This window comes from Peromyscus eremicus, chromosome 15 (assembly GCF_949786415.1).
Source record: "Peromyscus eremicus chromosome 15, PerEre_H2_v1, whole genome shotgun sequence".
Classification (NCBI taxonomy): domain Eukaryota; kingdom Metazoa; phylum Chordata; class Mammalia; order Rodentia; family Cricetidae; genus Peromyscus; species Peromyscus eremicus.
Genome location: NC_081431.1, coordinates 81,809,054 through 81,823,377, shown reverse-complemented (window position 1 = coordinate 81,823,377; position 14,324 = coordinate 81,809,054). Strand labels below are relative to the sequence as shown.

At 41.6% G+C, this 14,324-nt stretch overlaps 1 protein-coding gene across 3 annotated transcripts in view; it reads right to left on the bottom strand.

Annotated features, from left to right (window-relative positions):
• Positions 1-14,324, bottom strand: part of LOC131925151 (contactin-associated protein like 5-1-like) — an 898,625-nt gene that overhangs the window by 124,108 nt on the left and 760,193 nt on the right. For all 3 annotated transcript variants that reach the window (XM_059280428.1, XM_059280429.1, XM_059280430.1), the window contains exons 18-19: positions 11,494-11,733; positions 2,711-2,935 (exon numbers count right to left, since the gene is read on the bottom strand). In XM_059280428.1, coding sequence (XP_059136411.1) covers positions 2,711-2,935; positions 11,494-11,733 — 465 coding nt within the window. The remainder of the gene's footprint in view (positions 1-2,710; positions 2,936-11,493; positions 11,734-14,324) is intronic.

The following is a 14,324-nucleotide window of genomic DNA, read 5'->3' as shown; positions in this document are numbered from 1 at the left end:
AAAAACTGAGAAAAAAGATTCTAAAACAGAGCTAAAAACAGCTTCCTAATTGTCTCTCTCAAATGAGCGGCAGCTGCAGGTTTAAGCTACTATGGCGGGTTCCTGGTGTGCATGCTCGACCTGCAGTATGGCGGGAATGAGGCCTCTGCAAGTGGCACATTAAGCTGTGTGGTGGATTTAGCCTTTGCTAGTACAAAAAAAAAAAAAAAAAAAAAAAAGAGGTTTCTGGGCTACACGCTGCTCTTTGACAGAAGCATAGACCCACTATTTCTGAGAGTTGATGGCTCCCAGAGCTGGCAGAAAACATACCACCGCCATGTTGGGAAGCTGAAGTGGGTGGAGCCAGCAGCCATGGCGCCAGCACCGTTTCAGGCTTAGAAGGCTGCAGTTTAAAGCAATAGGCTCAAGCTAATATAAAAAAATAAGCCACGTAAAGATGGCTACCACACAGAGAATCTGGATTATGTTCTTTGATATTCGTAACTGAATAAAAACATTTGATTACAAAAGCTGTTGAGTTATTCCAAAATGTATATTTTAAAGGTACCTTGACTTCAAAATTTGGATGTAAGAATATGTTACTTTGGAAAGGAGGCTCTGCTTTTGTTTCCACAGAAAGCCAGAGGCTATGGATTTGTTCCAGATTAAGATACATCAGGTTTGACCAGCCAAGACCACCTGAAAGGTCTCCGATGACATCATGGCCCAGATGATCCAACATCCAGAACCATTTCAAGGCAACTGGCTCAGACAATACACCCTCATGGACTACTCCATAATCTTAAAATATTCTTTGTGTCCCCATAAGATACAGCGCCCCCCTCCAGCAGGAAGTAGTAAGAGAAGCTACGCCCAAATTCCCAAATATACCAAGCTGACTTTGGAGATGTGTAAAGGTCAAAACCTTCCTTTTTAAGAAAAGAAAAGGGGAAGTGCTGTGGGATGGTCTGTATGTCAAATGTGTTGCTGATTGGTCAATAAATAAATCAATGATTGGCCAGTGGCCAGGCAGGAAGTATAGGCGGGACTAACAGAGAGGAGAATTGAGAGAACAGGAAGCTGAGTGAGAGAGACACTGCCAGCCGCCGCTGTCAGGACAAGGAAGATGTAAAGTACCGGTAAACCACAAGCCACATGACAAGGTATAGATTTATAGAAATGGATTAATTTAAGCTGTAAGAACAGTTAGCAAGAAGCCTGCCACGGCCATATAGTTTGTAACCAATATAAGTCTCTGTGTTTACTTGGTCGGGTCTGAGCGGCTGTGGGTCTAGCAGGTGAGAGAGATTTGTCCTGAGGTGAGCCAGGCAGGAAAACTCTAGCTACAACACGGTGAGAAAGAAACATAATACAAAGAACAGACAGAAAATAGCACACCAACACAAATATGCACTTTGCACCTGAGGTGTAGACAAGGTCATATACATGCTGCCTTCTACAGGTGTCACTTCTGCTGTGGCATACAACAGTCCACATTGGAGCATAGCTTTGTGGTTGAGATGAATTGACCAAAAGTCTGAAATCCTGTAGTGATACCAGAAGATTGCAAGAGGATTTGAACCATATTCCTGACCATGGGACAGTGTTATGTGAGATCATGTGATAGAGGTATATGTGTGTGTTTCAGTGGTTTGTTTCTTCAAACAATTGTTACATGTGGTAGGATTTTGATTTCATAGTGTACTTGGTTATGGCTTTATTAGGAGGTTTTGTCCTTGCATAGTGTGATTAAAAAATTATGTGATCAAAAAGCTTGACTTCCAACTGCTACCATATATGGTTACCATCAATATTTCTTGTGTGATACAATTTCTGTCATTTCTCTCACCTTCTCATATCCACTAGGTCAACCTTCCTTCCAAAGCTTGATTCACACCTTCATTATATGTTTATGAGCAGCAGCATGACAGGTAGATACTATAGATAGATACCTTGAAAACTGAGAAACAAAGTCTCCTTTGCAAATTCTATTTTATTGGAGATGTCAATAGCAAAGAAACAGAGATAACAAAGAGCTGCAGCCTTCAAAAGACACTGGAGTTCATCTTTGTATGTTAAGTCAGGGTACAATGTCCTATAATAAGGCATGAGTTTTATAACTAATTTTAATAATTGCAAGAAAGGAAAGAAAGAACAAAATTCTATTTATCAATCAGTAGTACTTTTTGGCAAAGTAAAATACTCCAGCTCTTGCCATTTCAGAGTGGAAAATATCACAGATTAATAGTCAATCATTATGTACAAAGAGTTGCTATCTCTAAGAGAAAATTAGATTGTCAAATGTGAGGTTCTGTACCACAGGGTATGGCTCCTATATCATATTTCCCTGGAAGACCTAGACAATGCCCACCTATAAACACAGCCAGTATTTATGCTCTACCAGGCCCCAGTGAAGGGCAGGGCAGCAAAGATGGCAGGATACATATGGAAACTGCCCTTCTGAATTTCAGACCTCCTTATGATCTTTTATACTTACTTGATTCTAGCGTAAAACAAATAGTAAAGAATTATCACAACAGAATCAAGACAAATTAAAGTAGATGAGTTTGAGATTTTGGTGGCAAATTGACACTGTCCCAGAATACTGATTATGACTCATAAAGGTAAACTGGAATGCAGGATTTGCCTGAAGCTGCCTAGCTGCTAGGCTGAGCATGAGCTGTCCCTTCAGGCAAGGCTGGCCTTATGGCTTCATGCCACCAACACTCACCATTCTTGCCAAGCAGGATAGCCAGGAAATTTTGAGAAGAGGAATTGAGGAAGAGCAAGAGGCTGGGGGCCACTGCTGTCACAAAGTTCAGTGTGATGGTTTCCTTGGATGGAGCTGTATCTGTGTAGATAGCTGAAGACGAGAGGCTTGTATTCTTGGTCACTGGGTAAGGTTCTTGAAACATGTATGTAACTGAGCTGCCAGAATCAAAAAGAGCTGAAATCTCTGTAAAAAAAAAAAAAAAGAAGACAAGAGAGCACATTTTCAAACACTCAGTCAACTACTTGAAGTAATTATAGTGCCTGCCCATTGTTTCCTTGTACCCAGAACTGTGTGAGGGCAGTTAAAAAAAAAACTAGACAATGTGCTTAACAATTTTGAAGAGGCTCAAATCTACTCTTGTGTGTATGTTCACATATGTGCATGAGGATTCATGTTGGAGACTAAGGGTGGTATATGCCCTCCTCTATCACTATCCTCTTCATTTTTTAGAACACTGAACCTAGAGCTCCTGTACTAGCTAGACTGGCTGGCCAGTGAGCTCAGAACTCCTCTTATCTCACCTCCTCTGGGGTCATCTGTGTTCTATGTGAGTGCTAGGGGTCCACACTCAGACTCTCATGCTTGTGCAGCGAGCACTTTGCTGACAGAGCCCTTTCCACTGCAGCCCTTTGTATCCATTGTTTGCAATTAGAAATGTGGCTGGGGATCTTAATCACAACACCAACCTTTGCTCCGTATCACCACGTTATTCAGTGAGATGGTCTATATATCACTGAGGAACATTGCCTAGCAGGGTTTAGACTTATGGAACCTCTGTGTTGCAAGAAAGCATCACCTGGAGCTAGGGAGATGGACTTCTTAGATCTGTGAGTGCACATCTGACTGTCAAACTGTGTGGAAATCTTGAGTTCATGTGGGTATGAAAGGGTTCTCTTTTTCCAAAATGAGGGGTGCAGTGTTCCTAACCCTCCCTCGATATTCCCTGGCAAAGTGTCTGGCACTGAGAACATAACCAAACTTAGCTTTGCTTCCTAATGCTCTTGCCATTCTTCTGCCTTGTGAAAACTCTGTTAACAGTCTGTAATAGTACCACCTAATTAATGCTACATGTTTATGCATGTTCTCTGGCAGACTGGCACTACTAGTGTAATTTTATGAAAGGTTCCAAAAGAATGTCTGTCTTTCATCAAGCAAGTTATATCAATGTTTCTTTTTGTCAATAATAGAAGAAAGATGAAAGCAAAAAGTATACATTGATAAATGATACCTAGGCATATGGATATTAGCAGGCAAAAGAATTATGTCAAGACTGCCAAGGTGGCTCAGAGGATAAAGATGCTTGCAGCCAAGCATGATGATCTGAGTTCAATCCCTGTGAACATACTGTAGAATGAAAGAAACTACTCCTGTAAGTTGTGCTCTAACCACACACATGCCCTGGCATGCTGACAAAGACACACACACACACACACACACACACACACACACACACACACACACAGAAAAAGAGAGAGAGAGATGCACACACACATGAGAGAGAGAAATAGATGGATAATAAATAAATAAATAAATGTAACTTAAATTTGGTAAAATAAATAATGGAATCATATAAAGCCCAATCTTACAACAAATATAAAAATTAACTCAAAATGTAACAAGATCCTCAATAGAACAGCTAAAATCATAAAATACTCAGAAAAAATCATAGGTACAAACTTTTACACCCTTGAACCCACCAATTATTTCTAATGTATAACAGTAAAAGTAGAAGCAATAAAAGAAAGAAAAGATGAATTAGGTTCCATCCCAATGTAGCAGCTTTCTGTTTCAAAAGATATAATGAAAACTCTGAAAAGAAAACCCATAGAATGGGAGGATAAATTCACAAATTGTATTTTTATAAGAGACATATATTCAGAAAAGAGGAAAAAGTTGTGAATGAATGGCAATGAGAATAAAAATCTGCAAAAGATTTGAATATGCAGTTATTCAAAACAGACATGAAATGAATGGTAATGATTTCAAAGACTGTTTAGCATGACTAGTCATTAGGTGTGAGCAAGTCAGAGCCACAGTATCGCACCGTTTCCCATACAGTAGGGTGTCTGGTATAAGATAGGCACACAGTAACAGGTTGTGAGAGTGCAGAAAAACTAGAGCTTTGTACACTTCTGGTAAGATGGGAAGTCCGCAACCCACCTTGAAAAACAATTTAACAGTTCCTCGAGAGATGAAACACGGGGCCAGCAAGCTGGCTCGGCAGGTAAGTGAACTTGTCACTCACCAATCTTAGTGACCTGAGTTTTATACCCAGTGCTACACAGTGATATTAGGTCCAAGGGGAACCCCCCAAGTGTTCCCAGAAAGGGCAGTCCCACTGACTTGGCCCAGAGTGAAAGTCTAGGCTCAGCTCAAGCTGGACTCTGGGAGGATTTCTAGTGAAAAGATCAAAGCTCGCAGGTGGCATTCCTTGGGAACCTGTGAAATTGGTTTCTGCCCACCGAAAAGGGCCAGTTCCCTTGGCATATACCTATGGTTACCTATCAAAGCTAACTTTCAGTCTTTCATGGTACACTTGTACCTGTTGTGCATTTCGAATCCTGCACTAGAATCCTGGCCCACTGGCCTGTCTTACCTCCTCCATTGGCTCCTTCCCAGGCTATTCCAGGTTACAAAACTGGCAGGCCCCACACTCCCACCCCAGCCCTGCTTCTCTGCTTCTCTTGCTAGCCTCCCCACCATTTTCTCCCACTTCTCTCTGCCACCCCTCAAGCTCTGCAGGGGAGATAGCCCTGGCCCTGGCCAGTCCTATTTGCTCTTTTTTCTTTCAGTTCTGGACTCTTCCGGATGCCTCTGTTTGTTCTCTCATATTTACAGTCAACAAAAGTATACTCCCCGTGGAGCAGCCATTTCTATGGTTTCTTCCCTGTGCCATCACGTGCAGGTGGAAGAAGAGAAACCGAGTTCTGAAAGTTGCTGTTTGTCTTCTACAGGACCACATGGCACACGTGTGCTCTGTCAGCTTCCCTTGCTCAAATAAATACATGTAATAAAATGATAGCAAACTACATGACATTCTGAAACATGCACATGAGTTTCAGGGGTAGTGTTGTTCAGAAGCATCAGAAAGTGGAGACAGTCCAGTGACCACTGTCTGACCAACAGGCAAGCAGAGAGAGAAGTAGCCATAAAACACTTTGTCAATAAAAAGAAAAAAAATTGCCTTGACATGGGTGAAGTGACAACATTATCTAATCAGAGAAAGGTGAAACAAAGAAGCAATATGTATTAGGGATCCTTTATAAGAGAGTTCCACCTCAGCAAATCCACAGAGACAGAGAGAGGAGTGGCTTCTTGGGAGGCAGCAGACTGCTCGAGGCCATGAGAGTTTGAGGTCACTGACAAGAAAAGAATCTGAACCTAGGTAGGGAAGGGTATGTGGGGAAGAACAGGGAGCAGGACAGATACACCTTACCAGGGGGGATTTATTTGGATTTGAATTGTATCTAACTAAAAGACTAACAACAAATAAATCTTTAAAAAAGCAAAGAACCATATTCCTGGAGGGACATTTCCATTACATTTTTATTCAGAATAAAATCAGAATCACAAATGAGAAAAAGCCCTAAAGCAAATCAACAGACCAAATAAATCAAAGGTCCCTAGCTCTGAGAGTGATTGACTTTCATGTCACCTGGGCTGGAGAGATGGCTCAGAGGCTAAGTCCTCTTCCTTGTCCACAGGACCTGAGTTTGGTTCTTAGCACCCATGTCAGGCAGCTAACAACCACTGAGATCAGTTCCACAGAATCTGATACTGTCTTCTGGCATCCTTGGGCTCCTGCACACACAGCACGAATGTACACAATTGTCCGCAAAAAAATAAAAAAAAATACAAATACAAATACAAACAACCCATGAAGGTAGAGCTGGTGGACAACAGCTGGACCATTGGCGGCATGACTTTGAAAGTTTATCCTGGGATCTCCACATCTCCCCTCTCGTTACTGCTTCACAGAAACTGTAAGAAATAGTTTTTCTGCCACATTCACCTATGATGTCCCATGTCAACATGGATACAAAAGCAATAGAGCCAAGGAGCTATGGGATGAAATGCCTGAAATTATAAACGCAAATGAACGTTTCTTCCTTGTTATAGCACCGTAAGGAACAGGAAATGGGGACTGGGCCCAGGAGAGGTGAATGAGCACATGTCCTTAACTCCATCCTTGATACCCCGCCTGTTTAAAAACCTCAGCTCTGGCATACATGACATTGCAATAAAGAGCTTTGTTTGGGGTTCTCTCTTGGCTCATGGCTCTCCTTTTAGTTCCAAGTCACATTTCCCAGAGGCAATTGTAAAGACAAATATTTGGTTAAGGATATCTTACATCCATTGCTTATGCAGGGGATCATTTAATTTCAATAAAGAGGTAGAAATTAGAAACAGTAGAGTAGGTAGGACCCTGAAAATGTTAAGAAGACAGTTGTTTATTTAACTGATGCATCAAAATGAGAAAGAGGTATTTTAGCAGATGTGGACAACAGTTGTGGTGTTATCAACACAGGAGAGTAAACACAAATGTTGCAGAGAGAGAAGCTGAACCAATGAGGCTAAAGAGGAGGATGTTTCTGGGGATGTTTGGATGAGAGACGCAGGTAGAGCCTCTGATCAAGGTTTCCTTCCCCCATCAGAAGACTCTGACATAGATACTACAGGACACTTTTGGTATACTTCGGCATCATGTCTGGTCCCCTGCATTTGCATGTGCTTCCTGTAATGATGGGACCACTCAAGGATGCACTCCAACTTTACAGAGTTGTTAGCAGAGTTTTCCCCATGTGAAAACTGAGAATACCTTTGTCTTCAAATTAATTTAAAATGCATTTGCTTATTCTTTAAGAGTGTTAAATATGCTGTTTTGTTATTTTTTGTTACCTGGACAGACACAGGTCAGGGTAAACCAGCAAGAGGGAACTTCAATTGGGAAAATTCCTCCATCAGACTGGCCCAAAGGCAAGTCTGTAAGGGCATTTTCATGAATAATGATTGGTGTAGGAGGTCCCAGCTTACTCTGAGCAGTACTGCCACTGGGCAAGTGGTCCTGGATTATCCAAGGAAGCTGGCTGAGCAAGCCACCGGGAGCAAGCCAGTACACAATATTCCTCTTGGTCTCTGCTTCAGTTCCTTTCTCCAGGTCCCTGCCTTGGGTTACTGCCCTGTAAGCCAGATATGCTCTCTCCTTCCCAGGCTATTCTGGTCATAGCACTTATCATAGCAAAAGAGAGTAAATTGAAACAGATGTTGGGAGTAGGTTCATGGATGTTGCTGGGATAGACATGAACATGCTGTTTGGGGGTGGGGTGTGGATTGTGAAATGTATTTGGCGCTTTGGCCTGGAAAAAACATTGTGGGCTCAGAGTCTACCGGGCTATTTTGTATGAATCTGAAACAATGTTGAGAAGGAAGCAGATGATGGAGGCCGAGCTTGTTACATTTCAGAGGGAAGAGTAGACATCAGAATTGTTGGTGTGATGTTTTGTATGTACAACCCCTGAAGGTGAAACTTATGCTGCACTGAGAAAACAGATGCTGGTCAGCTGGAGCTGAGGAATCAGCTGTGATTAGTAAGAGACCAGAATCACAGAGGCAGAATCTTCTGGAAAGTGTTTACTCAGGGTTAGCACACAAAGTTGTAGGCCAGGGGAGCCAAAGCTATATCACAAGCTAGCACCAAACTTGGTAATATCTAAGAATCTTCCAAATGGTACTGCTTTTGGTGGTGTGAAACTGCAGTACTGAAGGTGTCATAAAAGTTGGAACATGGCATCATGAGAAGTCATTGGTGAAGATATAACCTTGGTTACTGTAGAAACCCCAGGATTGGAAGGGTCATGGGGAGAAGGAGAAGTTTGGTACCATGTGTAGTGTCAGAGTTGCAAAAGAGAGGCCAAGAAGCCATTGGTGAAGGTAGAGACCTCATCATATTAGTGATGCCTGGACTGTGGGACAATAGCCAAGGTAAGCAACAACTATGAGATAGAGCTGGCCTGAGTGTAGGAGAGGACCTATGTGTTCTGGAGATCACAGAGCCAGGGAAATGGTGCTGGCTAGGCCCTCAGGAGGTCATATCATGAGTGGGTACCAGGTGCCAAGCATTGAACGTTTTATACTGTCCACATTTAGTTTTGCTTTGGTTTGTTTGTGACTGTGCTCTGGTTCCCCCTTCTTCAAATAAGAAAGGATGTTACTTACTTCTTATATTAGAGAAAAAAAAAAAACACTTCAGAGACTTTTAGAGTGTTCAGATATTTAAAGAGAGTGAACTTTTAAAAGTGTTCAAATTTAAAAAACTGTGGAATTTAAAATTTTTTTTAATTTAAAATTTTTAAAAGTTGGAATGTTTTTTATTGTGATATTGATATTAACAGGAGATCCTAGAGGCAAACGAGAAAAGAAAGTTTATGATTTAATAGTAATGTATTGGTGTGTCAAGTTGACAATGGGGTAAGCGTTCTGGTTAATTTTTGTCATCTTGACACAGGCCAGGGTAATCTGGGAAGAGTGAAATTTACTTAAGAAATTGCCTCCATCAGATTGACCTGTGGACAAGTCTCTGAGGGTATTTTATTGATTAATGACTAATGTGGGATGGGATGGCACAGCCTACTGTGGGCAGTGAAAGCCCTAGGCATGTGGACCTGGGTTGTGCAAAGAAACATGAGAGGTAAGCTAGCATTCCTTCATAGATTTTACTTCATTTCTTGCCTCCAAGTTCTGCCTTGAGTTGCTGCATTGCCTTCCCTTGATGTTGCTCTGTGACCTGTAAATCAAAAAAACCCTTTCCTCCCCTAGGCATTTTTGTTCATGGAATCTTTCACAACAATAGAAAGCAAACTAAGACACATATCTAATGTATTTTTATCACACCCCTCCAACTCCTTCCAACCCCAAATGTTCCCTCCTAACTGCATGCTATTTATTTATCATCCATTGAGTCCAGTTAACGATGGCTTTTTTGGCTTTCATATAAGACCATCTGAGGGAACATGGGCACAGTAACAGTCAAGAAAACCAACTCTTCTTCAACTAATCAACTGTCAATAGGTTGTCAGCTAGAGGTGGGGCCTATTGAGTCTCTCCAAATTCCATGTTGGAGTATTGACTAGATTGATCTTTTGCAGGTTGTGTGTAAGCAACTACAACCACTATGAGTTTGTGAGCTCTTATTTACACAAGTTTCAAGGCTAGCAAAATGGCTCAGTGGGTAAAAGCACTTTTCACCTTATCTAAGGACCTAAGATTGATCCATGGACCCACATGATAGAATGAGAGATCAATGGCCACAGGATTTTCTCTAACCTCCACATGTGTGCTGTAGCACATGTGTTCCCTCAACAATATTTTGTAATAGAAAAACTTAAAGTTTTGTCTTTAGTTAGGAGCTATCAGTTGGGACCTGTTTTATTTATTCTAGGCTCTGATACATGGTTTAACACTCTGTTGATCCTAAAGTTTGTTCCAATGGTTTTGTTCGCTCCAGAAGTTTATTATGTTTCCTGGGAATAACAAGTAAATAATCCCAATTAGTTGGAGAGAAGGTCAGAATGAAGGACAGGAGAAATTAAATTGTAGAATTCTTCAAAGAAAACACTGGCTTTTTTTTTCTTTAACTTTCAGATTAAGTTAGACTAAATAAACTACTGATTGATAGAAGATCTTGAAAATATGAGTTTAAAAGCTGAAGATATGGCTCTGTTTTTCAAGTGCTTACAGTTCCATCCTCAAAACCTAGGTTAAAAATATAACTAGCATAGTGGCGGTTGGAATCTCAATGCTGGGGAGGCAGAGTCTGGTAGATTCCTATAGATTTCTGGCCAGTCAGCCTAGTCCATTGGAGAGTTTAGACAAGTGAGAGACCCTGCCTCAAAAAACAGGGTAGATATCTCCTGAGCAACATATACCTATTTTTTCCTATGGTCTCCACATGCATGCACAACCTTCATACATAGGAATAGGCACACACACACACACACACACACACACACACACACACACACACACCAAAAAGGAGAATGTCTTCAGGAATAGGTAAGAACCATATAGAATTACTGTGTCCTGCAGCAGTTAAAATATTTCATTTTAATATTAAATACTATTCTTTGAACATTGAGTGCACAGCAAACTACTATTTTGTAAATAAAAGTTTAAAAAACTATAAAGTTTATAGTGAACTTTTGTATTCATTGATTGTATTCTTTCAAAAAAAATAAAGATAGCTTTAGTGTTTCTATATCTTCTTTTGCACGCAACACTGGTCCTTTGATACATTTTCTAATTGAGGTACTAGAACTAGAAATGTTAGTAAGTGATCCACTTCTGGTCTTCAGCTTTTTCTTCAACCTGGAGGATGTGCCCATTTTCAGCTATGACCACGCACAACTGCACTGCCAGCAAGCATGCAAGCCTAATGCCAGGACAGAAGCTATGACAATGTTGATGAGCTAAGCAGAGTCTAAACAGGGAAAACTTGAGAGTACAAATCTGGGGCACTGCTTGAGGGCATGGAGAACGTTGGTTTGACCATTGTCACACATAGAAGCAATGGTGTAGTGTGCCTAAAGGCATTGGTGCCATTGGTTTAATCATGCCATGTGGACATTAGAGCATCACATACAGGAACAATGGTAATGGTGTATTGCCTCAGGCGTGGGATTGCTGGATGTGGCCTGTGGAAGCTGCTGGACTGGACACAGCAGCGGCATGCATGCCCAGCTTACCTTTCTGGCAGAAAGGCCCTTCATATGGTGAGTTGGTGCAGTCACAGGAGTAGCCACTGTGCTTTTCCACACACTTGCCCCCATTGTGGCAGTTGCTTCCATAGCTGCTGCAGTGACCTGGGCAGCCAGGTCTGACTCCAGACGTGACCTTTGCCCTCTCTTCCAGGTCCACTTTCTGCCCATTCAAGTGTAAAGAGCGGATACATCCAAGAAACCCTTTCTGTCTTGACGATGTCCCTCCTAAGGGTGAAAAACAAGAGGGAAAATATGAACAGTGTCATTGCTATATTTCATAGATATAACCGGTAGATCACAGAACCTCTGACTGTCCCTTCCCTCAGGAATCAGGCCACTTCCTGCTGCGGAGTCTCTCCCTGGACAAGATGGGAGAGCCTGCTCTGACCATGCAGCTCTTCTTCTTCCTGTTGTAGCTGCAGACAAGGCCTGCCTCTTCCCTACTGCCATGACACCAGAGGGCCTCGAGGACTGGATGTTAATGATGATGTCTAGCATGTGGATTGGGGCATGTGGTGTGGGACTTATCCCCATCTTCATGAAAATCTGTAGGATCAAAATGCCTTCTTTTTGATCTTTGGATCTAAGAGCTCCTCACTCTCATTTCGGAGCCTGTAGCAGGAATCTTAAAAGTTCTTATTAATGAAATCAAACCTGAGGCCAGTTATTGTGGTGAACACTGGAAGATCAGAGAGACAGAACAAGCCACAGCTACCTCACCTGGCCAGCTTCTCAGCTGGTCTTGTTTCCTCAGACTGGAAGCCTCTGAGTCCTCATCCAGAATGAATCTCAGCTGAACTGCTGCTAGAAGCCTAAAAGCTTAACCAGCTAAATGCTTCTAGTTTCTGGTCCTCACGCCTTATATACCTTTTTGCCTTCTACCATCACTCCCTGGGATTAAAGGCTTGCTTTCTGGGATTAAAGGCGTGAGTCACCATGCTTGGCTGTATCCTTAAACAGATGGATTTCTGCCTCTGGAATGCTAGGATTAAAGACGTGAGTGCCCACATTTTCTAGCCTAAGTATCTAGTGGCTTTTCTGTTCTCTGACCCCAGATAAGTTTATTAGGGTACACAATATTTTGGGGAACACAATGCCACCACATGAGCCTGTGGGGCTTTTGTGGTCTTCATGTTATTGCTCTCTGAAGGAAGCTGTCTGCAGGGTAATTTCACCTCAGCTTCCTTCTGTCGACCTATAACATTGTATTACATAAGAGTAACATCTTCATGCTAACACTTAACTGAGGTGGTATTGTCAGCCCTGATGAACTTTTCTTTAAGATCCTAGTGAGAAAAAGGAATATAGCAAAACATGAAGTCAAGGCTGTGGATTTAATTCAGTTGGTAGAGTGCTTGCCTGGCATGCATGAAGCCCTGAGTTCAGTTGCCAGTACCACTGAATTAAGTAATCATGGCTGTACATATCAAAAATCTCAGCACGCAGGATGTGAAGTCTGGAGGATCAGAAGTTCAAGATCATCTTTGACTACATAGCATGTTCAAGGCCAGCTTAGAAAATATGAGACCCTGTTTCAAAGAAAAACATGCCCAGAGAGGGAGAGCAAGACTGAGACATAGCTCTTCTTAGATGCATAGGAATGAAAGTTTATATGACCATGGTGTCTGCATGTAAATAAAATATGGATTTTTTTATGCAGCCTTTAGTGTCTTCATCTGAAATAAAAGGGATAGAGTCAGATTGTCCTTCCTGGCAAATTTCAAAGAGAACCGTCAGATGCACCAAAGAGACGAAACTGCAATATATTCCTTTATGCTTATGCAGTATAAGACTGTGCCCTGGGAGAGGGAAAGATCGGTGTTGAGGTTCACCTCCATGTCACTCACTGGTTAGCCATATTGAGCACTGAATTGTTGGATTTTCAGCTATTCCATGAGTCATTCCATGTTTTTATAGTAAAGCTTACTGAGGATCACGGAGTATAGCATGTGTTCCGGTACTGCAGTCCTGTGGATCCTTCTCTTGAGTCTTCACCTAGACTCACCTAGACTTCACTTCGCCTAGACTCAGTAGGTACATTATATATTACCTGCTTTTTTATCTTAGAGTTATCTATAAAATGCTATTTAGCAGATAAGATTTCTCTACTCAAATTGAGACTTGGGCTGTAATCTGACTCTCAGCAGAGGTACATCTGGAGTCTGTCAGGATAGGGTTCAATACTCTCCATCAAGCATTGAGCAGATTTAAACTTTCTCATTGTTTTGTTCACAGAGAAAACCCTGCTCTTCCCAGATATAAGAGAAATGTGTGCTAAGAGACAAGAAGCTGGAAAGCACAGTTAAATCCCATTAGCCTGTATGTGTGCTCTGCTGAGAATTCTAGGAGATCCTAAACGAGGCAAAGGCCCATTCTGGCTTTAGAAAACAGGCATTTCGTGTCCGATCTTCGAGCTCAAGGTTATATCATACATGAACGGAGAGTGCATAGAAGTCCTTGAAGTCTGCCTAATGTACTAATGAAACATAGAAAGAATGGGGGGGGGGAGAGAAAAAGAAGAAAGGAAGAGGAGCAGGAGAGAATACTGATGGTAGAAACTACACATCAATTAATTTCTGTATTTATAGGTTGTCTTAACTGAGACTCATTCCTCTTGAACACTTTATGCTACAACTCTATTAAATTTGATTTAGAAAGTAACTAGATCTGTGTGCATACTTATCAAAGAAGATAGGCTAGGCATTGGAAATTTTCCATTTTAGATAGGAAATATAAGTGTAAACAAAGAAAATAAAATTGTAGATCGAGGCGGGGGATGGATCAGTGAGTAAAGTGCTTACCTCACAGACATGGAG